Here is a 26,428-nt window from a genome sequence, read left to right on the forward strand (position 1 = left end):
ATTTCAAAATGGACCCGGGTCTCCGGCGGGCCTGTAGGTGAGCCGCACCTGAGAGCTGCCGGCGCGAACTCCGCGGAAGCTCGCCGCGCGGTTCTGCCCGCAGCCCTCTGGGGGGCCGAAGCCCTCGGTTCCCCGGGACGGCGCGCGGGGCACCTCGGGCGTCGTTTTGTGCGCGCCGGGGCGGTGCGTGGCGCGCGCGGGGCTCCCGGTCCGAGGCCCGAGCGTGTGCCCCGCGGACGGCGCTTCCCCGCGCGCCCCTCCCTCCGCGCCCGCGGGTGTCAGACCAGACGCCCAGCCCCGGCGCGCTGACAGACGACTTTTCTCAGTTGTCAGTTTTCTCGCTTGTCAGCAGAGCTGCTGGTAAGTGAAAGCAAACAAGAGACGGGGCGCGAACGCGGCGAGGCTGGGCAGAGAAGGTGGGACGGGAGGAAGGAAGCCGCGGGCCGCCCGCGGCTGGGGGCGAGGGGCGCGGGCCAGTGGGGTGCGCGGCCTCCAGGTCAAACCACTCCGCCCGCGCCAGCTCCCCCTTGGCGCTTCCCTTTCCCTCTCTCCCCTCTTTCCCTTCTCTCCCTTCAGTCTCCCCCTCCCTACCCGGTCTCCCTTTCTCCCCCAAATCCATCAGCTGCTACACTGATCGTTTCTGTGGCTTTGTCTTAAAAAAAAAAAAAAAAGGAAAGAAAGAAAGAAAGAAAAGAAAAAAAAAAAACAAAACAATCCGAGTAGGTCCGAGGTGCTTTCTCCTGGAGCAGGAGCACAATCCCTGTTCCTGGGAATTAGCTCGGAACCATGGCTGGTTCCTGCAGCTGCCTCCGGGAGGCACCTGGGCCGGGGGTCGCCCTTGCTGCGAGCCCGCAGTAAGTCCGGGTTTGGGGGCACAGAAAGTGACAGGCAAAGGCGCGCGGCGCCCGGCTGGGGCTCGAGGGCCGGACCCGCGAGGAGGCGGGGAGAGGGCCAGCCCAAACTCTCACAGCCTCACTCCCAGTGATAACCTGCAGCTATGGAGTCGCCAACCAAGGAGATTGAAGAATTTGAGAGCAACTCTCTGAAGTACCTGCAACCCGAACAGATCGAGAAAATCTGGCTTCGGCTCCGAGGGCTGTAAGTAAATCCATTTACTTCTCTTGCCCCGTTTCTCTCTGCAATCGGTATTTTACGACCCTGCTACAGCCATGACTGCTTACCCCCTTCCTGCAGGTCCCTTTAAATACAGCCCTAGACGTTCCACAACTGCTTCTCGGTTAATTACAGTCACTGCTACCTTCCCCCCCCCCCCCAAGAGACTTGGTTTTGTTGTTTTGTTTTGTTTTGAGTATTTTAGAATGCCTTGCTATTTCCAAAGCATACTTTCTTTGGGGGAAGGGGGAATGTCCTTAGATTTCAGTTGTAGTTAGCTCAATGTCCACAGAGATGTTTCTCATCTTTTTATCCAAGGAGGAAAGTCTGGGGGGACTCAGGCCACATACTGTTAATCAAAGGAAGATACTCTCTGCAAAATGCTTGCAAACATCTTGGCAGGTGGTCCAAGAACTTACCAACAGTTCAAATTCAACATTCATTCTGGCTGCTTAATTTTCCTCTTCCTTGCCCCCGTCTAGTTCAACTTCTGATATTTTCTTAGGATTCTTTCTATTGGGGAAATAATTACTAGAAGGTAGGGCTGTTTTTGGAGAAAGTGGGGGGTCAGAACAAATATTGGAATTTCCTTGCAATATTGGAATAGTGAAATAGCACATTTGCTTTCAGTACAGTGGCCAGAATTCTAGTTGGACTGATGGACAGAGATCTCTGAATTTTATTCACTTCATTGTTTCTGTCTGGTTTTGGGTGCTGAGGAGAGGTGTCCTTAAAATACATGGTATTTTCTGTGAGAAGATTTCATATATAATGAACAGCTGGTTACCCCCGTCAGGAGGCTGTAGTGATAGCTGTGCATTTACAGCTTGCCCCTCAGCTGACCAGGCAGATCCCCAAAACACCTTTCATAACTACCAGATATTCATTTCATGAGACATTTGGCATCAAATATCTAGTGCAGTTAAAACAACAACAAGAAAAACAACAACAGTTTTTTTCCAAGTATATTCTCCATTCTCTTCCTTATGGACAGTGATGGGAATACGAGCTCCCTGGCAGTTCGTTTTGCAGTAGTTGGTATGTTTGAAAGCGCGCATGCGCGCACGCACGCACACATACACACAACCCGAAACAAAATTAAAAAGGCGCTGATATAAGTTAGCTTCATCCTAGAGGAGACCATATCCCAACCGGGATGTTCAAAGTTTCTAAAGGGAAGGGATAGGCATATATGTTTTTTAAGGCATATATGTTTTCAATGGCACATTGAAAGCGCCATTTGTAAAAGTCCTTCCATCAGTAATTCAAGTGAGTTTCATTGTCACCGATCTACACAGGAAACCATGCCAAATAAGATGATTTTTGGGTTGTCTGGCTGCTGCAGACAGAGGCGGTACTTGGAGATCTTGTCTTTTTGGTTGGCAGGCTGTCCTGACATTGAGGTGCATTTGGGGTTTATAGTAAGCTCATGTCGTATGTCTGAACATTCCAACTGATCATATTGGGGTGCACACAGAAAATTGTTGTGTCTGCAAAGTTGGGGTCTGAGGTAGGCAACATCAAAGTGCTGCTGGGGGGGTCCCCTAAAATCTCAGCTGGAGGGACTTGTCCACACACATTCAGGAGCTGCTTCTCTCTGGCTGCTTTATAACTACAACCAACCCCATGGAGCTGCTCAGGCTAGAGGGGAGTGTTTGAGTAAATCAGCCAGGCTGAGCATGTGTGTGAAAAAGCATTTAGTGCTTATAACACACTGTCTTACTGCTTTCTGGTTCCGATCTTTTAGGCTTCTCTCCCCAAGGTGTTGGGGTGTGACATAACCACATTTTCGTTCTCTTGTCTTTTCCATCTACTCAGCATCCTGTGCCTTTGAACATAAAAGGTGTGGGTTGGTTCTTCTCCAAGTGTGTGTTTTTGAATTCCTCTCTTTACCCTTCCTACTGAAATGCCCTGCCTAAAAGCAATCTGAGGAGATCTGTTGCTCCACTTTCTATTTTGAAAAGGACATGTTACTATCGTTATTGTGACACACACACACACACACACACACACACACACATATATATATATATATATATATATAATTTTTTTTTACTACTATTAATGGTTCTTATTGACACTTAAAAAAAAACACACCAAAAAAACCCCAAACAGTAGTGCTATGATAAGTTGCTAAAGACTCTGGAAATCAAAGGCATGCTTATTTATACTATTTGGAATAACACTCTTGCAGTTCAAAAAATAGAAACTTACAGGAGGTGGAAGGGTATGTTTCTGTTTGTACACACAACAGATTGTCGTAAGAGAGAGGAAACAGCCCTTACAACATTTTAGAAAGACCAAATAGCCACAATTGGATTTTCACTATTACCTTGACTCCCTTATAGAAGGGGCTTTGTAGGCAAACACAGATAGTCAAGAATTTGGTTCAGTTTGTTTGAGAGCCATCTAAGTTCAGGACTTGATCATCTCATACCTGGATGGTTCAGTGGCATCAGTCTTCTTGTCAGTATCTTCTATATTCAGTCTACTGTTGAATTTTTCATCTCCTCTATTAGAACGTAAGTTCCTTGAGGATGGATACCTTGTGTGTCTTACTGCTATACCTCCAGGACAGAGAGCAGGGTCTGGCACATAGTAGATGTTCAATTAATAGATGATGAAGGAAACATAAAGAACCATATATGAACTTTTTAATAGTAAAAAGGAAGATAAATATATATTGGGGTCAGCTTAGAGGCCACATGACCTATCAACACTGTATTGCATGAAGTAGATAGGAGGCAGGTTTTGTTAACATCATTACCCAGGTTGGGCACAGAAATCTAAACTGAAGTAGGAACAGGGTAAGATGTGGGAAAGCCACAACCCAGGGCTGAATCCCACTCTTTGGTTTACCTAGGTTCTCTTTTTCCCTCCCCGTGTCCTCTCCCCTTTTGTGTACTGGCCAGGAGTGGTCCTTACCAGCAGAAAGAGGATTGTTATTGCTGTTCTTATCTGCCAAGAATCCACAGTGTAGGAGAATATAGGGGATGATCCTTTACGTGTTACAACCTCCACCCATCCCTCTTTCATGCTTTGTTTCCTTTTTTTTTTTTTAAGATTGTATTTAGTTAAGAGAGACAGAGAAATTCTGAGAGCGTGAGTGGGGGAGGTGGGAGAAGGCCGAGGGAGAAGGAGAAGCAGACTTCCAGCTGAGCAGCAAGCCCAGTGAGATCCCCTGGGATCATGACCTAGCTCAAAGCAGATGCTTGACCGACTGAACCATCCAGGCGCCCCCCCATGCTTTGTTTCTTTTCTCTTACACATCTCACCACCTAAAAGCTATGTATTTTGTTTACTTATTATTATGTAAATGTATTTTACATGTGTATTTATTTTATTTACTTATTATGTACTTTATTTACTTATTATGTTTATTGTCTGTCTCCTCCAACTGAAATATAAACTTCATGAGGACATAGTTTTTTGGACTGTTTTGATCACTGGTGCATCCCTGCACCTACAGTACTATCTGGTATATAGTAAATTCTCAATACGTATTTGAAACCTAGAGCCTGTTCACATATTTCTCTGGGAAAAAATTGGGAAAAACTTTTTTTTTTTTAAATATTTTTATTTATTTATTTGACAAAGATCATAAGTAGGCAGGGAGTGGGGGAAGCAGGCTCCATGCTGAGCAGAGAGTCTGATGCGGGGCTCAATCCCAGGATTCTGGGGATCATGACTTGAGCCAAAGGCAGAGGTTTAACCCACTGATCCGCCCAGACACCCCTGGGAAAAACACTTAATCTAGCCTTGTAACAACATCAAGATGCTAATAGCACATCGACTATCAGAAATGCAAATTTTAAACACTATCTACCCCTCTTGAGATTGCAAAACCCTTGCAAGTTTTGATGTTTACTGTAATGATGACTTTTATCTCCCTTGAGCAAGGTGCTGAACACCTGTGCATGGAGGCTGGCTGTGATTCGAGGCTTGTGGTATTCCTCAGTCTCCCTCTGCAGCCCTGCCACCATCTCATAACCATGTTCCTCTAAGCCAGGGGGAAACAAATACTACACACCTGAGCTTTTTAATGATCTCTGCCAAAGGGATGCTGTCCGCTTACCTTTCTGGGAGGAGCCTCTTTTTTCCCCCCCATTTCCATTTCAGTAGACCTCTGTTGTCCCCCAGTACCATTGTCATACCTCTTTCCTCTGTAGAGATGGTGGAATCTGAAAGAGCCCTTCCCAGTGGTTGTTTTGTCAGGGAATCTTCCTATCAGGGAAAATATGACAAGGGTGGCCCTTTATTCCTCTGGTGATGTCGGGGAACCTCAGGACTGTATAGGTTTGAGTCATGACTTGCACCTTGGGTCCTGATCAAGAGTTTTCCTATTGCCAGCCTGTTCTATGATGACAAAAAAATGTTTCTATGCTTTTTTTTTTTTTTTTTTAATTGAGAGCAAGCCAACAGGTTTCACTGACTCCTTGGCATTTATTGTCACAATTGTAGTTAAGCCATCATGTATTTATTTTGCCCAAGTATAATTAATTTTTTGCTTATGTGACACTATGAAGATGATTTCTTTTGCATTATCTAAAACAATATTATGATATAAAGGGAGGTAAATGGCTATTAAGGTAACAGACCAGCACTATTGATTTTTTGTATTCAGTGAGCTTTTTGACTCCCTAGTATGGTAATGGGCCCTGCCTCCCTCTACTCCCTACCCCTGGCTTGGGGATGAGCTCAATGTCCAGGACTAGCCAGTCTTAGGATTTCACCCTAGTGGCAACAGTGGTAGGTGTCAGATGTGGCAGGGAAACCAAGCAGAAGTGATAGAGTCCTTCATTGAGACTGCTCTCTTGGCTGTTGGGGAGTGCTGCTTTCCCTTCTGGGTTTTCCTGGTGGCTGCCACTGGGTCCACTTCCTACTTCATGGAGAAGACCTTTCTGTGATAGGGGACAGGAGAACCAACACTCAGAGAAAAGCAGTGGGGAGAACATGGAGTGGAAAGCCCTGGTCTGCTCCCAGAGGCCCCAGTTCCTACACCTGTTTCTCAGATTCTGGGCTCTCCCAGCTACAGGATCAATCGGGCTGTTTCTGCTTGGGTTGCTTGGAGTTTGATTTGTCTTAAGGAGTCTTCATTAATACCCCATTGAAGCAGAGAGCTTAAGTGACTCTTCCAAAGATGTGGGGAAAAGCCATAGGCAAAGAAGCCTGCATCTTTGCTTTCATATTTCTTATTTAATTAAGCCCTCTTATGCTGTATTTTCTCTGTACTCATCAGAAATTTTTAATAGTGCCGTCAATGTTCAGGCAACATTAGTTTACTCAATTAATATTTACTGAGTGTCTATTATATGCCAGGCACTTTGATAAGCTCTGGGTGTGCAAAAGCAGATAACATACCCGCCCTTCGGCCCTTGCCAAGCTAGCAGGAGAGACTGAAAGGAGAAGCTGGAAGTGCTGACTATAGTTACAGAGGAACGTACAGGGGCTCCTCCACCTGGGATGGAGAAGGTGCTGCAGGCTAGCAGTGAGCTGCAGATTTATTCTAGTAGAGTCCTCAGAGTCACGAGGAAGAAACTTGCACAGATCCTTCTCATTCATATCAGCCTTCTGCAAAGATGCGAAGAAGTCTTTTCAAAGATTTGAGGAAAACAAGGAATCCTCTAGTCAGCCCAGAATAAACCAGCCCAGAATTGTGAGCTGATTTTATGGAAAATGAGAAAAGCTGCTTCTACTTCCTAGGGATACAGCCTGAGTCCTAGTGCCCTTCTCTATGTTCATCTCTCACTGATAATTCCTAAAAGAGGAGGGTGTGGTTGGTTCCATCTGCTGTCCTCTAACATTGAGTTACTGGATAGAAATCTCTCAGGTCACCTCAAAAGGAGTTAGCCCCCAAATTGCTCCCTGGTCCCTCAGGGACCTCACAGGGTTACCTTCCCCTACAAATCAATTCCCAAGAACCTTAGTTACTTTCCTTGAAAGGTAAAAATGTGATATCCTCTTGCAGCATATCAAGTACAATATGGAGGGATAGATAGAACTAATGAATGAAGGTAACAGAGTGTGCAAAGTACAGAGGCACAGGAGATATTAGTATGTCAAGGAGGAGTGAGAGATAATGTTGGACAGGAAGGTATGGGCCAGGTAGTGATACATGTAATTTTGAAAAATTTTCTTTTTGTTTTATTCAAAACTATACATGCTTATAATTTAAGGAGGTAAGTACTTTAACACGTTTTCCTATGTTGCACATACATAGAAGTGTGTCCCACTCTCCACTTAGCTTGCAGAATCTTTTTTATTTTGATACATGTAATTTTAAGGAGTTTACATTTTATCCCTTACCTTATAATGAACTGTTAAAAGAGTTTAAGCTAGAGAATAAAGACTGAGACTTGAATTTTAGGATGGGCTATTCTGGAAGAAATGTGGAGGGCAGAGTGGTGATGGAATCTGAGGTCTGGAGAGCAGTTGGAGAGGATTCTTGAATTTAGGGTAGTGCCACTTAATTTTGGAGCAGAGAGAGAGAGAAGGAGAAGTTGGCTTCCAAGTTTGTTTTGGCTTGGATGTCTTAGTGAGTTTGTTGCCATTTGCCTTGTTAGGGGCCATGGAGAGAAGAACAGGCTTGGATAAAGCAGGATGATAAACTTGGGTTTGGACATGTTGAAATGGAGTTGCCTCTGGGAGATCCACGTAGCTATTGGTGATAGCAGTCTGGAACTGTGGAAAGACCTTTGGCCTGGAGCAGGAGGTCTGAGAGTCATGGTTCTAAGGTAAAGCCTTGAGAACAGATGGCCTAGGGAAGAAGGGCTTCACCCGACTCTCACTAATAAAGCAATGCCAAAAGAATAACCAAAAAAACTCTTTACGTCCACCAGACTACATATTTTAGCATATTAATGGATCCTTCCATTCTCTCATTTAATTGAAAATGTCAAGTGGCTGAGCATATTTTTGTAGAACTCCTATTATATACCAGATACTAGGAGCTTCAGAAGATATGTAGAAATATCAGGAGTAAAGCCCTGCTCTCAGTAAATTTAGAGTCTAGTTAAAGAGACAAGATAATTCTTTATACATGTGAGAAGTTAAAAAAAAACAATAGAAGTATGCACAGTAACTAATTTCTTATTAAGTGATATTGACACAGAGTCCTAGTGTTCTGAGAAGGAAGACATTCATGTGTGAGGAATTGTTTTTGTCTTTCTTTTCCTACTAAAGATCAAGTAAGTCTCATCTGAATACTTCCTTAATGTGTATTAAAGGGAAGAAAGAGGTGAATAGAAAAAGGGTAAGTAGGTTCTTACACTTAGAATGAAATTTTCTGTACTTGAATACTAATGCAGTATATTAGTACATGCTTGCTTGCTTAACATAATTTGGTTGTGCTGACTTATTAGCTAATTACAACTCAGTATTTATCACTTAAGTATTTATTATTTTGACCAACCTTTACAGCCTCTGTTGGCTGGGAAGCAGCCATAAGCAGAGAGATTTCTGCATTTCTAGCTTGATTTTCTATCTTTAATTTTCTTTGGCTCATAGAAGATGACTTGGTTCCAGTTTTCCCATATGGGGGGAAAGTGCTCACCTGACCTAACTCATGGCTTTTCAATAAAAGACTAAGAAAAATAATTGTTGAACATGAGACCCATAAGGTAGTCTGTAACGGCTTTAAGAATGGCCATCGCAGTTTCTCATCGGTAATAAAAAATGAATTCTACAACAAATAAAATACTCTATTCCTAGAGAAAGTGTACGGAGACCATGTGAAGCTTTGGTATTCTTCAGACTTACTGGAGTGTATTCTTTTGACAACTCTTGTTAAACAAAATAAATGAGCCTTCATGAGTGTATGAACATCCTAGATGTTTTTAGGTTGTGAAATAATGAAAAGCTTAAGAGAATTATTCAATCAAGAAGACATAATTTATAATTATAGGTAATGAATTTTATTTATATATTTGAATGAATACACATACGTCTATATGTAGGAAAGTCATCCATCACTCATTCACTAGGCAAACACTTTTCCTGGCACTTACCATGCACCGGGCACTAGAGAGTGGGAAGCAAGATAAAGGTTCCCTCTCTTTAGGGAACATTCAGTCTATTGGTGGAAGCAAATATTAAACATGTAATTCCACAAGTAATTATTTACATTGATGAGTGCCACAAAGAACTATAGGGCACTGTGGAAACATGTGAGGGGCTGAAATCTGGTCCAAGAATCAAGGAAGGCTTCTCTGAGGGAGATTTAAGCTGAGCTATGAAGAACAAGTTGGTATTAGTTAAGGAAAGAGGTGAAGGAGAGTATTCTAAGGTATTCAAAGCCTAGGAAAACAGCATGTGCAAAGAGCTAATTGAACATGGAAGCTCTGAAAAAAACAGGAGGGCCAAGTAGCTGTAGCCAAGACTCTATGGAGGTAGGAGGCTCAAGACACAGCTAGAGAGGGATCAGATCTTGCATTTTATTTTATTTTATTTTACTTATTTAATTTTTCTTTAGCCAAGGCAACAGAAGAGATGATTTATTATATAGATGTTACATTCAGCCACAAATGAAAACAGAATTAGTCCCAAAAGTCACAGGTCCAAGGCAAAGGACCAAAAGGAATTGTTTTGGTATGAACAAGGTGGGTCTCTCAAAGGTAATAATTGTGATCAGAGGGTGATGGATATTCTTGATCCATTGAATCAAACTCTAGAAAGTAGGCATGCAGTCCAACAATTGGTATTAGTATCCCTGGCCTCTGGCTTTCCTTATCTCTGCTCCTATGGCTTCTATGGGTGCATAAGCTCACGGTTTGCTTGGACCTCTGCCTCACCATCTTCTTTGATGCTTTAGCCTACACATTGGCTTCTTCCTTTACTTGGCTCTCATGGTATGGCAATTTCCAAGAAGAGGTGCTAAGGCCAAGAGGCTTCTTTTTTTAGACCAGGGGGTTTTAGCAATGGGAAGCCGTTGTAGGTCTGTAGGGATGGATTTGAGAGATTTTCAGGAGATAGACTCAACAGGACTTGGATATGGAAAATGAGAAAGAATGTGGAATCTAGGATGACTCCCAGTTTTTTGCTTCATTTCCAGATGCTATTTACTTAGATCAGGACCACTGAGGGGGAGCAAGATTGCAGGTTTTGTTGTGCATGGGAGCAGAATGAATGGAGATTAGAGGTAATGAGTTCAGTTTTGGACATATTGAATATGAGGGACCTATAAGATGTCCTTGAGGAGATATTGGGAAGGCATGAGCAGTTGGATAAGTGGGTCTGGAGATGAAAGTTCTGGATTGAAGGTATAATGGATAGCCCAACAAAGTAAGAAGAAAAAAAATTTGTATATTCGTATATACACATAGACATACACACATAAGAGAACACAGTTTAGTGTGACACCCAAATGGTCTGACAGAAGGTGCCAGAAGACTGTAAATTTATACGTATTTTCTCATTGGCATTTTTTTTTTTTTTTAATCCAGCGTATGGGAAAGGCCAGCTAGCCATTGCTGTACATAGCTTTGCTTGGAATCCTTATGTTGACTACTTGGTGCTATGCTCACCATAACATACATTTGGAGTAGAGACAGAAACCTGGAGGGTAGGAAGGATCATTCCCAATATTCTAAGGGTAGAAAGAGACCATGACCCAAGAAGCCAAATGGAATCCAGCCCCCCATTACAGACCTTCTGGGAAAACAGGGCATGAGCCAGGCAGTGAGACCCAAAGTGTGGAGCCCAGCCACCACCATACAGCCTGTTGAAGGTTGGCTGGGTGGGGGTTCTCTGGACTCTGCAGGAGGCCATCCTTTGTCTAAGCTTGCCCAGTGCTACCCTGTGGGGATAATGCTGTCCTAGAGGAGGCCTGTGATGGACACACCAGGTCTCTGTCTCTTGGGGCAGTGCATAGGTCCTGTTGTGGTCCTCACCCTCCATACTACATGTGCCTTGTTCACGGCCCTCTCTCTGCTCTTTAAGGTCTTCCCCAAATGGCCCTCCCTCCCTTCACTTTCATTCTCTTCCAGAGGGACCCAATATTCAAGATTCCGCTGAAGCTTTCCTTTCCCTTAAGGCCACCAGAAGAGTGAAAACTTAAACAATCAACGTAAGAATGCGTTGAATATTTTGGCTGAAAGTCACTATTGGACATCCAAAGAACATTAAGTTCTGTTTATCCAGATTCCAAACAACCAAAATGCTGAAATAACCAAGACTTTTCCTGCACTCTAGAGACACTCTGAGTAAATCCAGTAGTGAAAGATCAGTTTTTGAAAGCTACTTCCATGTGTGTTTTAGGAATAGTTCAAATTCAGACTAATATCTCACCCTTTTTCCCTCTACCTCTCTGACTCTTGTCTAAGTATGACTCTGACAGGTCTTATAATACCTTTAAAATACCTCCCCCGGAAGAATTTTATACTCAGTATACTAGTCCAGGTGGTTGCTATTTGGAAATCCCGTCTGCTAACTATGAGGTACCATAAACACTTTCATGAAGAGAGTCCTGTATTGCTTATTTGTGAAACAAAAGGATTCATTACTGTAAATTGAAGCCCCATAAATATTATTTAGAATTGTCATTCTTTCTATAAAACTATGGACTGAAATTAGTTATCGTTTAAAAAAAATGAAGGAATTGTTCAAAGTACCCATTTCTGGGAGTCTTTGGATAGTTGCAGTAAAGGTTATCCTCAAGGAGAATTTGGTTCCAATGTTCAACTCATTTCCATTGGCAGTAGAAGCTCAGAATGGTCCCTGTGAGCGCACCTGCCGCTTAATTTTTTTTCCCTTTTTTTCTGTATTTTGGATATTGGCCTCATTTCTACCACATTTAAATTGTTGAAATTTACAGAGTCTGTGTCCAGAGAAGAGCCTTATATGGATGATGTTACTGGGAGAGAAGGTTTTAGAGGAAATAGGAAAGACCTCTGCTCCCCAGGAGCTGGTATATTGACTTAAATTCCCCTGCTTTCTGCCAGAAGGAGGTTTTGATAAGAGCTGGGAGGAAGGGTCTAAGAGAGCAGGGAGGGAAGGAATACTACTGGAGTAGATGGGAAAGGCTTGGAAAAATTAGACCAGTCACTGACGTTAAACTTGGCAGAAGATAGAGTTTTTGTTCTGGCTAAATATGTATGGGGAAGAACAAAGTAGGGACCTGAAGCAACTCCCTGGAGAATTCAAGTTAAAAATTCTACCCCTCCCCTAATTGCAGGGATAGATCTATAAAGAGTAAGATGTTGTCTTAATCCTTTGGATTTATCCCCACTTAGGCAGTGTTGCACAGATATTAAGAAATATTTTTGTTTTCAGCCTTTCTCATTGATGTTTATCTAAACGGGAGCCAGGCGCCCAGGAAAGCGGTCACAAAAACCTCTTCCAGTCCCACCCACGCAGTTTTCTTGTACTTATAACACAGCCAGTCATTGTAAATGCGTGACCAGAGGGATAAATAACTTATGCAAAAAAGTACTACCTCAGGGCGCCTGGGTGGCTCAGTGGTTAAGCCTCTGCCGTTGGCTCAGGTCATGATCTTAGGATCCTGGGATCAAGCACCACATGGGGCTCTCTGCTCGGCGGGGAGCCTGCTTTCCTCTCTCTCTCTGTCTGCTGCTCTGCCTACTTGTGATCTTTATCTCTCTGTCAAATAAATAAATAAATAAGATCTTAAAAAAAAAAAGTACTACCTGGACTCCTACAAGCATGACATTTACTTTCTATTTTCTTTCTTGAAAAACCCTTTTCCATATTTTGTTGCTGGTGCCAGTAATTAGCTCACTGCCTCGCTTAAAGCAAGATGGGAATAATGCTTGGTCTGCTCAAAAAGCCTTGCTTTCCAGAGGAAGATTTCCGCTTTCTTTGGGGAGGGGTCCCATTTGGGGAGCTGTTGGACGGTAATTTGAGTGCTGGAATTTTTAACCCAGGCCCAGGAGAGAAGCAGGCATGCACAAGAGATTTGGATTTCTGTGTCTGGCCAGCTGTCTGCAGGCAGACAAGGGAGCTGAGGAGGGAGAACAAAGAAGAAACAGGGCTTCGAGAGAATGTGGGAGCATGGGGCACAGTGTGGATTAGCTGTGTGAGTTGGTGCTATTTCAGGTGGGGCTTTCTGTGGGGTTGTTCAGTTTGGATTAATCTTTCTCAAAGATTTCTCCTCTTTCCAGTGTCCAGCCAGCAGTAGATAGAAATATACTTGTTTCCAGGAGTGAGTTAAGAATTGATTGTCTTATTCACAGCTCTATTTCAGATTAGCATTCTCTCATTCTTCAGATTCACCACCCTTACCCCCAAACCTCACTTCTTCACTTGAATTTGATCTCATCACTTTGAGTTAAACATATTGCAATTTTGTACTTTGGGAGTTGCTGACCCTGAGTATGATTTTTCTTTACTAAGAAGGCTAAATGAAAGGGTGTGAGTCTGTGGGACAATTATCCCTAATAAAAAAGCGAGCAGAAAGATTTTCTAGAAGATTCACAGAAAAACAACCCTTTCCTAATTATTGGGTTATTCTAGGTGAAAGTGAGTTTATGTCTCTTCACTATTTTTTATTTTTTGTATTTCCTTAGATCTTTGGCCAAGCAGGAAAACAGAATCATTGCCTACATGGAGTTTCACTCTGCAGTTTATCAGTTAAGAAATATCTGAACTAGTAAGGGAAGAAAATCCCTCACTTTCTCTAATATCGTCTCCCCTTCCCCAATATTCTACAAGAAGGTGCCAGACAACTGCAATTTATATACACTTTCTTTTTTTTTTTAAAGATTTTATTTATTTGAAACAGAGAGAGAGATCACAAGTATGCAGAGAGGCAGGCATAGAGAGAGAGAGGAGAAAGCAGGCTCCCCGCTGAGCAGAGAGCCCGATGCAGGCCTTGATCCCAGGACCCTGAGATCATGACCTGAGCCGAAGGCAGAGGCTTAACCCACTGAGCCACCCAGGCGCCCTATATACACTTTCTTATTGGCGTTTACTTATTCAAAATGAGAAGTGCCATCTAGCAATCAATATACACATAGCTTTGCAAACCTAGGTTTTATTGTATGCATCATGGAAATGAAATCACCGGTAGGAATAAGAAGATACATACAAGGACCTTCCATTCTTAGCAACATGTAGAGGAGGTCCTACAAATGATTTAAGACATGTTCAGTAGAAGTTTCCAGATACCCAGTTCTGTTCAGTCTGCCCCCCATATGCCAATGAAAAATAAAACCAGAGGATCAGATGATCATTCAGATCCTTGCTCATTTCATGGATATTTGTGACATTTTATATTCGTCCACTTTCCCACAGGGAGTTGCATGTGACCTGAACTCCTGAGAACATTAGTGAACTCCACACAGTTAACTGAGTTTTGCTGTGCACTTTGTTTTTTCTGAGTCTGTCCCCCAGTCTCCACTCCCTTAAGGGAACTGAAGGCTGAGAACCAAGATTCCCAATGCTGTCTGTGCATTGGAGTGGTAGTGACCTTGGTAGGGTAGGATGGAGACAGGATCTGACAGGATCTGGACCAGAATGAGTCATCCTTGCCTGGAAGCACAGGAGAACACGGAAGGCAGAGCTCTAGTTCCCACTGTGCATGTTCAGTTGTTGTAAATTCAACTTCCCATACCAGAAAACCTTCTTGTGCCCAACTGGGAGGTATCTTGCTGTCAACTTGGAAACTCAGCACAAGTTTTATTTTTTTTTTAAAGCCAGCTTGTTTGAATATTAAGCCTATTTATAAACCTCATTATTGCAGCACCCATATGGCTCTTACTCAAAGATACTCACTTTGAAAAAGTGAAAGACTGCCAGCCAGCCTCTTCATAATTTAACATCAGTGCTTAATCAACTCTCACTTATCCAGGCTATCAGGAATGATTCCCAAATCATCTGTTTGACTTTGGAGTATGTGAAACTTAACATTTGTTTGATTGTGGGCATGCTCAGTACATTGGGAATGCCTAACCATCAAAAAGCAAATAAAGCCCTTCAGAAACATCCTCTCTCCCACCTCATTGTTTTTCGGTGCTGTTCCCTTGCAGTCTGTGCTCTGCCCCCAGGCAGGTCCAGGTTTACAGGGGACAGAATCACCCCTTTTACACTTGCTTTGTTTCATCCTTTCTCTCCCTGGCTGAAGCCAGGAGAGGTAAAATGAAACTCAGGGTCTAGAAACCTCTGCTAGATGACACAGCTATGGAGAGCTTTGGGGAACGTTTTTCAACATGGGTTGGGGAAGTCAGTGGTCTTTGCTCTTTGACAATGCTCCTGGCTCAGTTTTCACTTCTTCAGATGTGATCAGCTGGATGTAAATGGACTGAAGCCTTTGGGGGAGATTTTCCAGCTCCTCACTTCCCATTCTGTACACAGACACAGACATACACACAGTCATAGACCCACACACAGACACACACACATGCACACACCATTTGATAGTTGTTGGGCAATCCATGGTTCCATAGAAACATTCCAGGCTTAAACAGACTCTGATTTTCAGTGAAGACCAGGAATCTTCTAATTTGTCTAAGGGGTAAGTGGATATGGGTCAATCAGTGCTGGTTATAGTACATCATGTCTCTGCATTGACTTTCAACTTCAGGAGAGTGCGTAGGGATTCTTTGTAAGCAACTTACTGGGCTTCAGTTTTTAGGGAATTGTTGGTAAAAAGAATCTTTATCAAATGATAACTTTAGATATTTCTAAGGATTGTTTTGGTGTCCAGTTCATAAATATCCAGTTTTACTTTTTTTCCTCCTACCTTCTCAGCAATGGCCCTACTTCAACATTTGAGGGAAGTGTGTAAATCTGCTAGGTTAACTGGGACCACAGAGAGAGTAGGTGGCAAGGTGTATACCTACAGGGCTTGCGGGGAAAGCTGGACAGAGTTTCAGCTACTCCCCCTCTTAGCAAGACTCAGAATAGCACCTGCTTCCTCTCTGGTTCAGGTGTTCTTAAGGAGAGTTGCAAGTATTTAATTTTTTTTAAACCTTTAGGAAGCAATCTGCAACTTTTTTTCATTACTTTTTTAATGAATAAAGCCTTTTTATTTCCAAACAGAATTTGGAAACCTATTGAATTGAAATACCATTATTTTTGCAGTACTGTTATTAATACAGTAGCTGACCCTCAAACCCTTCCTTGGTACCCAGCACTGTGCTAAAGGCTCTTCGTTGTTCTTAACACTAGATTCTCACATCACCGTGTGAAGACGTTGTTATTATTGCCCAGCTTTTACAGGTAAGGAGACTGGTGGTTGGGAACCTGATGTCAGTTGCTTAAGGTCACATTGCTTATTAGGTGGAGTAAGTTGGGATATGGCTTTGAGCTCAGGCAAGGGATCTCAAGCATTGTGCTCTAATGTCTCTCAGAAGAGTGAGGAGGGCCGAACCTGTTCTGGGAAGTTTGCAAAGCAATACTCTAGACCTTCAGCGATGTGGTTTCCTTGGCCCAGCCTTGTGGAGATGACCCACCTTCTGCCTGAGCGTGAAGCCCTGCTGTCTCCATCTCCCACATGGCGAGCTTTGCCAGATCCCAGGGCATAACAGCTCCCGGTTATTCTCTACTTTTTACAGCAGCTCAGCCCAGCTATGTGAGTCTTGAGATTTGTGATCTGTTGTTTCAGGTTCCAAAAAATTGTAAATATGAAGTAAGTTTGAAAAACCAAAACAGAACATTTAAAAACATTCCTTTTGTCTTTCAGGTTATGAATCAGGAATAAATTCTTTTGAAGTTCTTAAAAACAAAAGGCCAAAAATAAACCGGGTTCTTCTCCAGTTCATTTCCTGCATTTGAAGGAAAGGACCCAGTTTGTTTTATTGTTGTTGGTTTTGTTTGTTTTTGTCTAGTGTCTAAGTTCCCTTTTGGCACCCTTTGACTTCTTTGCATACTTTTCTTGATTTTGAAGACTTCAGAGTTTGCTTTCTTTCTCAACCAGCTGAAGGTTCTGTATCCTTAGATAAGTTACTTAACCTCTCTGAGCCTCACTTCCATTAAGTGTAAGGTCAGGTAGACCTCCCAGGGTCCGTAGGTGTCAAAGTGAGTGAATTTGTATAATGGAATGGAACTGAGGAGATGCTCCACAACTGTGAGGCCTCCAGCCTCCTCTCATTATGTTTCTCCTGTGTGCAGAGAACTATGGCTATGGTAGGCGTCCTCACTGCTCATTGTAAATCATTGCTACACAAAAGGAAAATGAGTAGGAAGAAAGCATTTTTTGATCAGCTTCTTGACAAATCCACTTATTCATTCCCTGCTAATATATTGAGCAGCTGCCATTTGTCAATCACCATGTGAGGAAGGAGAGAAACACCAGCAGGTAGTGGACAAACCATCATTGCCATCAGTGTGACAGATCGTAACTACCTGGAGTGACAAATGCAGAGACATGGGTGAGCTCTGGCCAACATGGGGCATACAGAAGGGGCACTATCCAGTCTGGGAGACTATAGAAGGTTTTCAGGAGGAAGTGATGTCTTGGCTGAGAGCTGAAGGATAAGTAGGGCTCATTCAGTCCTTGCTGATCCTGCCCAGTCCAAATGATCTGTGAGTTGGATATTGAGTAGGGTAATTTCCAAAGAAGTATATTTTCTCTTGTACTTTAAGTGCTGACTTTCAACTCCAGTAGAAATTGACACTGTTTGGATTGGGTCTGTCTTGGTTCTGAAGTGTCCAAATGGGATAAGATGGGAAGAGAGCTCTTCAGGACGATGAAGCCAAAGATGGATTTAGGAAGGTGGGGAGTGAGTACCAAGAAGGTGGATAGTACTGCAAATCAAATTTTTGGACTTTCTTTGGATTTACCAAATGCACAGCCAGTATTTGATAAGTGTGAGGGGCAGCTATAAATGATTTATTTATTTTGCCAGGAGACACGTTGTGTGCCACCCATGTGCCATTTGATATGTAAGCCCTTGGAGTAGATACACAGATCCATGTAACAGGACCCCTGGCCTGAAGAAGCTCAAAATAAGGGGTAAAAGGATCTAAAATTTTCAGAATGCCTACAGGGCAGGCATGTACTTGGAAAATTCAGAACACTGTGTCCTCTGAGATTATTCTTTCTATTTTACAGATGTGGGTACTAAAGCTTAATTTAGCAGAGAGCGTGCCTGAGGTCTCACAACTGGGGGGGCAGAGGTGGGTAGTTGGGTTTTGAACCAAGTCTGTTACATCCCAAAGCCCTATTGTCTTTCTGCATAATAGGAGATGAGACAAGGCAATGCAAGAGGTAACCCCTTCTCCCAGGTATCATCTTTTTTTAAAAAAAAATATACATTGTATTACTTTTCCTACCTTTGTGCTCAGCACTTTTTAGCCTTATGGCCTGCTATCTCCTTCTATATCTGTCTGGGCTGGGCTGGTTTGAGGCCGCTAGACATACCCTCCTTTCCTGTTTGCCTCATACTTAAAGTATTTCTCCTTCTGAAATCCCAGCCATCAACCAGGACTACTTCTTCCACAACGCTTTCCAAGCCGCCCCCCTTGTGTTGGTTGTTATCATAACATCACACTTTTTAGGTACATATTTTAACTTCCATTTTTAGAATAATGATTCTTTCAGAGAGTGAATTTCAACAGTGCTATTATGGGGATTAGTGATCTATGAAGTGCTTGTTACTTGTAGGTGCTGAAAATGGAAGCTCTTCTTATTTTTGTCCATCTTTGATTATCTCAGTGCTCCCAGCAGTGACTTTGTATGGTTCTTGGCAAATGCTGGGGGAGTTCTGTGGAAGCCAACAACAAAGGTTGTCTTCTTCTGACCTTTGAAGGTACCCTCTGCTGATAGAATTAGTTGGGCTTCTGGTTCAAAGCCGGGGCATCCATCTGGCCTGACTGCCCCCTTCTCTTTGGTCTTTGCACACTCTCAATGGGTTATTTTTTGATCTTGCCTTAAGAGACTCCTTAGCCCAGTTTAGTAGACAGTAGTCTTAACAAGGGCTAAGGGCACAGGCAACACCCATAACACACTGTGGTCTATGCCTGTAGATAAATCCTCTGCCCTTGGCTACTGCCTAACGAGTGATTTGTTCCTGCTGACAGGGTCCAGGCACAATCTTTAGAGGGGGCACAAGACACTCTCTTAGGCACTCGGTTACTGTGGGGAACCACACAAGAATCTGCCTTTGTGGAGCTGACATTCATGAAGGTTATCTCATTTATTTCTTACCATAATGTCTTGAGAGAGGTTCTCTGATTATTCCCTCTTTATAGATGAAGAAACTGAGGTTTGGAGGGGTTAAATAACTGGTCTCATACTGTAGAGCTCAGTGCCAGAGTCAAGACTGGAACGCAGGGAGTTTGTTCTAAAGCCCAAGCTTTAACCCACTGTGTTAGTTGACCTTCCTCTCTTTATAGATGGTATAATCCAAACATAAATATCTTCATATATTTGCATAGTCTTATATGTATATATCTACATATGTGACTACATACATGTGTGAAATAATAGTAAAAATAGTAAATATAAAAGTAGTGATCCATTAATCTACTGCCCTGGGGTCATGGTTATCATTTTGGTGTTTCCTTTCAGATGCATATTTGGTGCATTAGGCAAGATCACCCTGTACGTTTCATGTTGCATGCTGTTTCCCTCACTTAACACTCAGCACCATTGTGCATATGTTCATTTGAACAGAGGTGTAACAGATCATAGTGATTCTGAATTTGAAAATCTATGCCCTTTTTAAAAAACGTGTGACAAATAGCTCTATGAGCAAATTAGTGGATTGGCTTCCTGGGTTGCAGTGACTGTAATGGGAATGCAGGTGTGGAACTAAGGACCACTGGGAAGCACTGTACTTTCTGGAGATGCTACCAGAAGGATGCATTTTCCTCTCCTAGTACTTACTTTCCTTGAATCCCATCCAGTAAAGAGCCTGTTCAAACTCCTTTAAGAGACTTCCAAGCCTGCAAAAAATGACACAAATCTGAAAACCATTGAGATGTTGGGATAATAAACTTGGTGGCCACTTCCCCTTGAATGCCACTATGACCTGGGTGAAATAGCCAGGGCCGATGTTATCTCTATTTGATAGATTAAGAAGCCCTATGCCCAGGAGATTTGTCCAAGGCTGAATAGCAGAAGTAGACTAGAATTCCAGCCACTTCTGTTCCTAGGGAAGTTTCTTCTAGGAACTAACCCACAGCTGCTGAGCCATTAGCAAGTTCCTACTGCTGCTCTCACCACTCCTTCTTCTAGACTTTCTCATTGTCCCTTTTCTCCTTTCTTCTCTGAAGAGCTTGTGTCTGATCTTAAGGCTTAGCTACATGATTACCTATTTTCATTGTAAAAGGCACATCCTTAAAGGGACTTCAGTGCTATATGGTGGAGGTAATAGTAATAATAGTGACAATACAAATAGCTAATGGTTATTGGCCATTTTATATGTGCCAGACAAAAGAAATGCTGTATGGGATCCTGCCCAGTTACTTCTCACTAAACCCATGAACCTAATAAATGGAGGGGCTGAGATTTGAAACCTTTAAAACCTGACTTCAACCCAGGTTCTATAGTGCTCTCAAAGGGGAAGAATGAATATAGGAAGGCAGAGCCCCTGAGCTCTTGGGATGCTATTTTTAAGTGTTAAGGCTGGTCATAGGCATCTGACCACAGTATCCCACAATAATCCAAAACTTTTAGCTGGGCTTTGAAACCCATAAGCCTCACAGAAAGAACCTCCCACAGAGTATTCCCCTTCGTGCCTGTCCCTGCTGAAGTTATCTTTTCTAATTCACTGCCTGCCACAAATTCTTTTCTGATGTGTGTTTATGCTTCTTTTCCTACAGGAGGAAATATAAGAAAACATCCCAGAGGTAAGAGTGTCTTTCTGAGAAAGGAGAGCTTGTTTGGTTGAGTCATTTGTGGCACAACTCTTCAGAAGCCTGGCTCACGGTGGACGTTCAGTGTAATGAACAGTCTCTTGGCTCGGTGCCTGCTTCATCTTTGGATCACTTCTGCTGCTGTAGTAAACATTGGTTGTAGACATTTAGTATGGTACCCTGAGTATCTATCTTCCCGTGAGAGTGGATCTGGTGGATGAAAAGGCCTGTTAACTATAGATCTGCCTATAGGAAGTGATTTTACTAAAATCTTGACCAGAGAGGGCCTGGGCTGGGAAGTGCTGAAGCTTTATGGATGGGAGCACAAAAGTATCTTTAAGCATTTGAATTCTCCTTTGCCTGCAATTCCTATTTGCCTCATTCTCTGATAAAATGTTGTTGAGCTCAAAGCATAGGTACAAATTCCTTTAAGGGCACTAATGGTCTTTTTTTTTTTTTTTTTTTTAACCATGGAAAAGGTAATTTAAAGTAGAATCATCTTTTATCATCCTCCATTACTTCATTTTATTGAGAAGAGTTGGGAAAGCACATTCCAAAGAAATAGAGTTGCTCAGATCTTTTGTTTGCCAAGCATTAGAAGCCCAGATTTCAGACTAAAAGGCTAGTGTCTGCTTTTCATTGATTGTATTTGATTTTGGTATTATGACATTAAACAGATTATATTCAGATAAAAAAAATCCCACCAATGTAATTAAAATCTGCCAGTCGGTTTCAGCAATGGTAGTTTCAGTCGGATGACCATTTTAATCTTACCTTTTCTCTTGAGCGTCATCTCAAGGTAGAGAGTCCTGTTCTGTGGTTTCCAAATAAAGTCAATAATCCACAGTAGTGTTGTTACTGTTTGATATGCAGTGTAGAGGTGCACACATCGTTGAGAGAAGATGAATACAACCTTAGGGTTTCCTAGCAGTTGCTATACTTTTCTAAATATAGTGAGCTTACACAGATGGCTAAATAATTCTGTCTTGTTCAGGTTCATTGGGTTCAGGGTAGTAATTGCGTGTGAACCACTGAACAGGATGTAAATTAATCACTCAGATTAGAGGGCGTAATAGTCATCAGTAGTAAAAGGTAATTTATCATTTTTACATGTAGTTAACCTGGGGTATGAAATAGTTCAAAGTTGCTTCAATTTTATTTGAAAAGAGATAAATAGACAGGTTAGAGGAGTTTTACAAGAGAGCAGCTCAAACCTGTCAAGTTTCAAATTACTATGTCGATTATTTTTGAAAACATATTTTTGCATATCTTACATGAATGCTGTCGCATTTTTTATTATGTCAATATAATAAAAAAATAGACTGTCTTGTTCCAGCTTCACTGAAGTCATGTAAAGTGCAAATTAATACAGGGTTGGTTTGGGCTCTTCTATTTTAAATCACATACATATTTCCTATGAAACTGATACATGTCTGCTAATCTCTCATTGATTACAAACCATCTCTAAACTTCTGGCTTGAAACAGCCGTTTTATTCTGCTTACAGTGATACGGGTCAGGAATTTAGGAAGGACTTGGCTGAGTGGTTTGAACTTGGTGCAGCTGGAGTGGGCTGCAGCTACTGGAGACGGAGGGTCCACTTCCAAGATTGCTTCTTCACGCACGTGTGCAGAGACTTGGTGCTCTTTGTTTCTTTCTCTCTTTGCACGTGGCTTTCATCCTCCAGCATGGAGCTTGGGCTTCTCAGTGCATGGTGGTCTCAGGGTGGTTGCACTTTTTGCTGCCTTCCTAGGCCCTATGTGTTCCAACAGACAGGAAGTGGAAGATGCTGGTCTCTTCATTACAACTTGGGTGCAGAAACTGGGGCAGTGTCACTTCTGTATTTTACTGGTGAAGGTATTACAGAACCCACTCAGATTCAAGAGAAGGGGACATAGATTATAGCTCTTGATGGAAGGGTGGTTACAGAAGTTGAGACTGTCTTCATTTACCAAACCTGTACCCTTTTTCAGATGATCTTGCTTGAGAACTTTTCTGGGGATCTGTAAATTTGGATGAAGTGGATACCTCATTTGATAAATGGTAGACACTTTTAAAGATGTCTTGATATCTCTGTCAGATGCTGGTCTGTTTGAATATACCCTTGTCTATTTGGTGATTCATTTGGACTGAGGGGAGCTGTAATTCCTTTTTCATGTTAGGGGCAAACATGCCAGTGTAAACTCAATGGGCTATTTGAATGCTAAGTGTCGTTATTTGACTTCAGTTAATAATTAGTCAGATAAACCTGGTGGCTTCATGTAGGGAAACTAAATGTTATATTAAAAAGCTTTCGATCTCATAGGTTTGCTTTGGACATTAGAAGAAAGAGAGTCCAGGATACAAAAATAATCTACCTTTGTTTAAACTTCTTGTGCTGGGCTTCATTTCATTTCACTTATGTATTTATTCACCTTTCAAAGCTGTGTTAAAGAAAAAACAAATCCTCTGGCTATCAAAGTCATCATCATTCTACTATACAGCTCAACTGAGGTAGGTGTCATTCTTTAAATATTTTATCAAGTACTAGGCAGATTTCAGTAGCCCAAGAGTATGTTATGATAGTGATTCTTCTGAATATCACTGTTAATATTAAAGGAAATGTACTCATTTCTTCCAAGGCCAGAATTTCAACCAAAAGAATGATGTTATAAAAACCCTTTACTGGGTTAGCAAGGGCACCAGTAAGTAGAAGATAAGATTCTCCCTGCACAGAAGCCCTTATTGGATTAGGCTTTACGTCAACACAATTAAGGAGAGCCATCCTTTTGCCTTGTGATTGAGTCTTGTCCATGAGGGCCAGTCATTCCAAGAGATTTGTTGAAGTGGTGACATGGTAATTTGACAGCTAGAGAGGATTACCCAGGAGAACTGCTTCCCCCTAAAATTCTCATCAGGTTGTTTTTAAATAGCAGCAACTTCAAGTTATCAGGTCTGGCTCTGAGAAGTTTGTATCTTTGAGAAAGAATGCCAGATCATGTACAAAATAATCACAAATACTTAGAAATAATCAAATACTTCTGGGCTGCCACTAAAGAAAGGATTTGCTATCAGAGATGGTGTTGTAAGCTGAATCTATGTTAGAAGTGTTTCCAGCACACCCACGCCCACACACATACACACACTCACACCTCTATTTTAGTGTGCCTGGAAATGCTGAGGTTGGTCAGCATAATCAGAGGCAGAGGTACAAATAATGATTTATCTACAAACCTCAAGGACCTCTGCAGACTCATGTGCAGTTTTCGTGTCTGGACTATGGAAATACTTAGGTCAGATGGTTAGGAGTTGGAGTTTTAAGCCACATCAGATAGTGAAAACTTCATTAGAATAAAGGTTTTTGATTTATCAGGTATAAATTCTAGGTTGGTGGGTGGGTTTGTTGATTGCTTGGTAGATTGTGAAATCTTAGTTAAGTTTAGATAGTGTAAGAAGTTCTGGCTCTGACTATATCTGATTTACTCATTTTATAAATCTAGACATTTCTGTGATGAGAAAACTTTTTGATAATCTAATCAGATTGATAGTCACATGTATATACGTTTTGACTCCCACAAAACTTAACTACTAATAGCTTATACTGTTGACTGCAAACCTTACCAATAATATAGTCAATCAACACCTACTTTGTATGTTATATATATTATATGCTGTATTCTTAACTTAAACTGAGAGAAAAGAAAATGTTATTGAGGAAGTTACAAAGAAGGAAAAACATTTATAATACTGTATTTAACTAAAAAAAAGATCTGTGTGTAAGTGGACATGTGCAATTCAAACTTGTGTTGTTCAAGGGTCATCTGCACAAGAAATTGCCTGTGAATTGTGACGCAAGAGGTACATGGTTTTGTAGTTAAGATATATGTGAAAAGCAAAATAGAATGTGGTACATGCTATAATAGATCTGAGTACTGAAGGTCATTGGGAACAACTGGGTCATTTGGGAAGGTATTTACATTATTATATACTCTTCTCTCACTAGACCACAAAAAGGGCTATAGTGTTGCTTCTTATACACGGTGCTTGGAAGTATGGGCATATTAAAGTCTAATAGGATAGCTGAGAATTGTTTCTCTCTGTTTTCTCCATGTTTTCATTTATCTTAAAGCTGTATGTTTTGCTGTTTCTTTAGGCTTTCTCTCAAAGGGGCAAATGTCTCAAAAACATTATGGACATTAGGAGGAAGACAGCCCAGGATAAAAACACGTGGAGATAATCGGTTAAGTGGATATCGCCCATGTAGATAACAGAGCGGCCTCTATCTGTTGCCAGGCAAAATAAGGAGTTATTTTTTCCTCCAAGTGTCTAATGCCTTCTTTCACTTGGATTTTTATGTGACTTAGTAATCACATTTGATGAGGCCAATAATTGATTAAATCCAGCGAATGATTCCCTTAGTCAGGTCTGCCTGTGCTGTCACGAATCAGCATGCTTAATGAGTCATCAGTAGAACCACCACCTTTGCAGTTAAGAATAGATTGTCGTGTGTGTGGTGGGGGTGGGGTGGGGTGGCAGAGGGGGTGGGAAGTGGATCTTACCCTCTGGGAAGGCTGCCTTCAAAGCAATTGTATCCTTGTATGAGCAAGTGCATCTTCTGCTGAGCTGTGCCCCTTTCTCATTCTGGGACATAGTAAGACTCATTGGTGAATTCTGAAGCTCTCTCAGCATCGCAGACATAAAATCAGTGGACTGTTGTCTCTTATGCAGTGAAAAATGACAGTCAGTTGAAGGGGATATAGGATAAAGCAAGGCACATAGTTTCGCATACTTATGAGTGCCCAATTTTGCGTACTCCTACTTACTTAGTAGTGTTGATATTTAGAGCCTGATTATTAGTAGTAAAATCAGACAAGGGAAACTTCTAAGTGGTGAAGTCCTTTGAAAAATATTTTCCTGTATTTGTGATGATTATGAAATTCTCAGAGTAGTAAGGACATGTGCATCAACTGTGAGAATATGTCCAATTTACATTCCAAGATTGCCAGCTGAGTCGAATTGACTTTCCAGTGAACGTACACCAGACAGATCAGCAAAGTGGTTTGGTTAGAGTACAGATCACAGATGGACACTGAGACTTATCCACAAAGGAGAATACCCAATGCAGTTAACATGGAAAATGGCCTACAGGTACTGAAATTTCAGGTGAAACACAACCCGGGGAAGAAGGGGGGGGGTGATGGAAGGTCTATATAGATAGTTTGGTCAGAGGTCAGGGTCACCCTCCTACTATATCAGCAGGAGCCTGGGGAGCACAGGTGCAGGGTTGTCGAGCCGGAGAGGTGGTGTAGGTGTAGCAGGAGTTAGGAACTAGGTGTAGGGAGAGAGGGCGCTGAGATACAGTAAGTAGCTCAGACACTGAGTCTGAGTAGTGTATCTAGATACTGGTAGCAGTAATGACTTTGTCGTTGAGCTGCTGTTTTCTGAGCCAAGAGGATCATCTAGGCACAATTCAGTCTTCATTTCTCTTCCATCTTCGTGTCTGATAATTACTACCATTCTCCCACTTGTCCAGGATTAACACTTTTTAGTCACTTCATATGAGCTTCTGTTGTGGTGTTTCT

At 42.0% G+C, this 26,428-nt stretch overlaps 1 protein-coding gene across 5 annotated transcripts in view; it reads left to right on the forward strand.

Moving 5' to 3' along the window:
- Positions 1-26,428, forward strand: part of PDE1C (phosphodiesterase 1C) — a 495,776-nt gene that overhangs the window by 188,298 nt on the left and 281,050 nt on the right. The window contains exons 1-3 of one of the 5 annotated variants that reach the window (XM_032872093.1): positions 28-360; positions 996-1,098; positions 20,836-20,862. The exons of 1 other annotated variant lie outside the window; for it this stretch is intronic. In XM_032872093.1, the coding sequence (XP_032727984.1) occupies positions 998-1,098; positions 20,836-20,862 (128 nt within the window). In that variant the 5' untranslated portion in view covers positions 28-360; positions 996-997. Of the gene's footprint in view, positions 1-27; positions 361-393; positions 417-705; positions 855-995; positions 1,099-20,835; positions 20,863-26,428 lie in introns of those variants that run through there. 3 more of the 5 variants (XM_032872111.1, XM_032872103.1, XM_032872119.1) reach the window with 3 other exon arrangements.

The sequence above is a fragment of the Lontra canadensis genome, unplaced genomic scaffold (genome assembly GCF_010015895.1).
Source record: "Lontra canadensis isolate GAN:19392208 unplaced genomic scaffold, GSC_riverotter_1.0 scaffold2, whole genome shotgun sequence".
In the NCBI taxonomy this organism is placed as follows: domain Eukaryota; kingdom Metazoa; phylum Chordata; class Mammalia; order Carnivora; family Mustelidae; genus Lontra; species Lontra canadensis.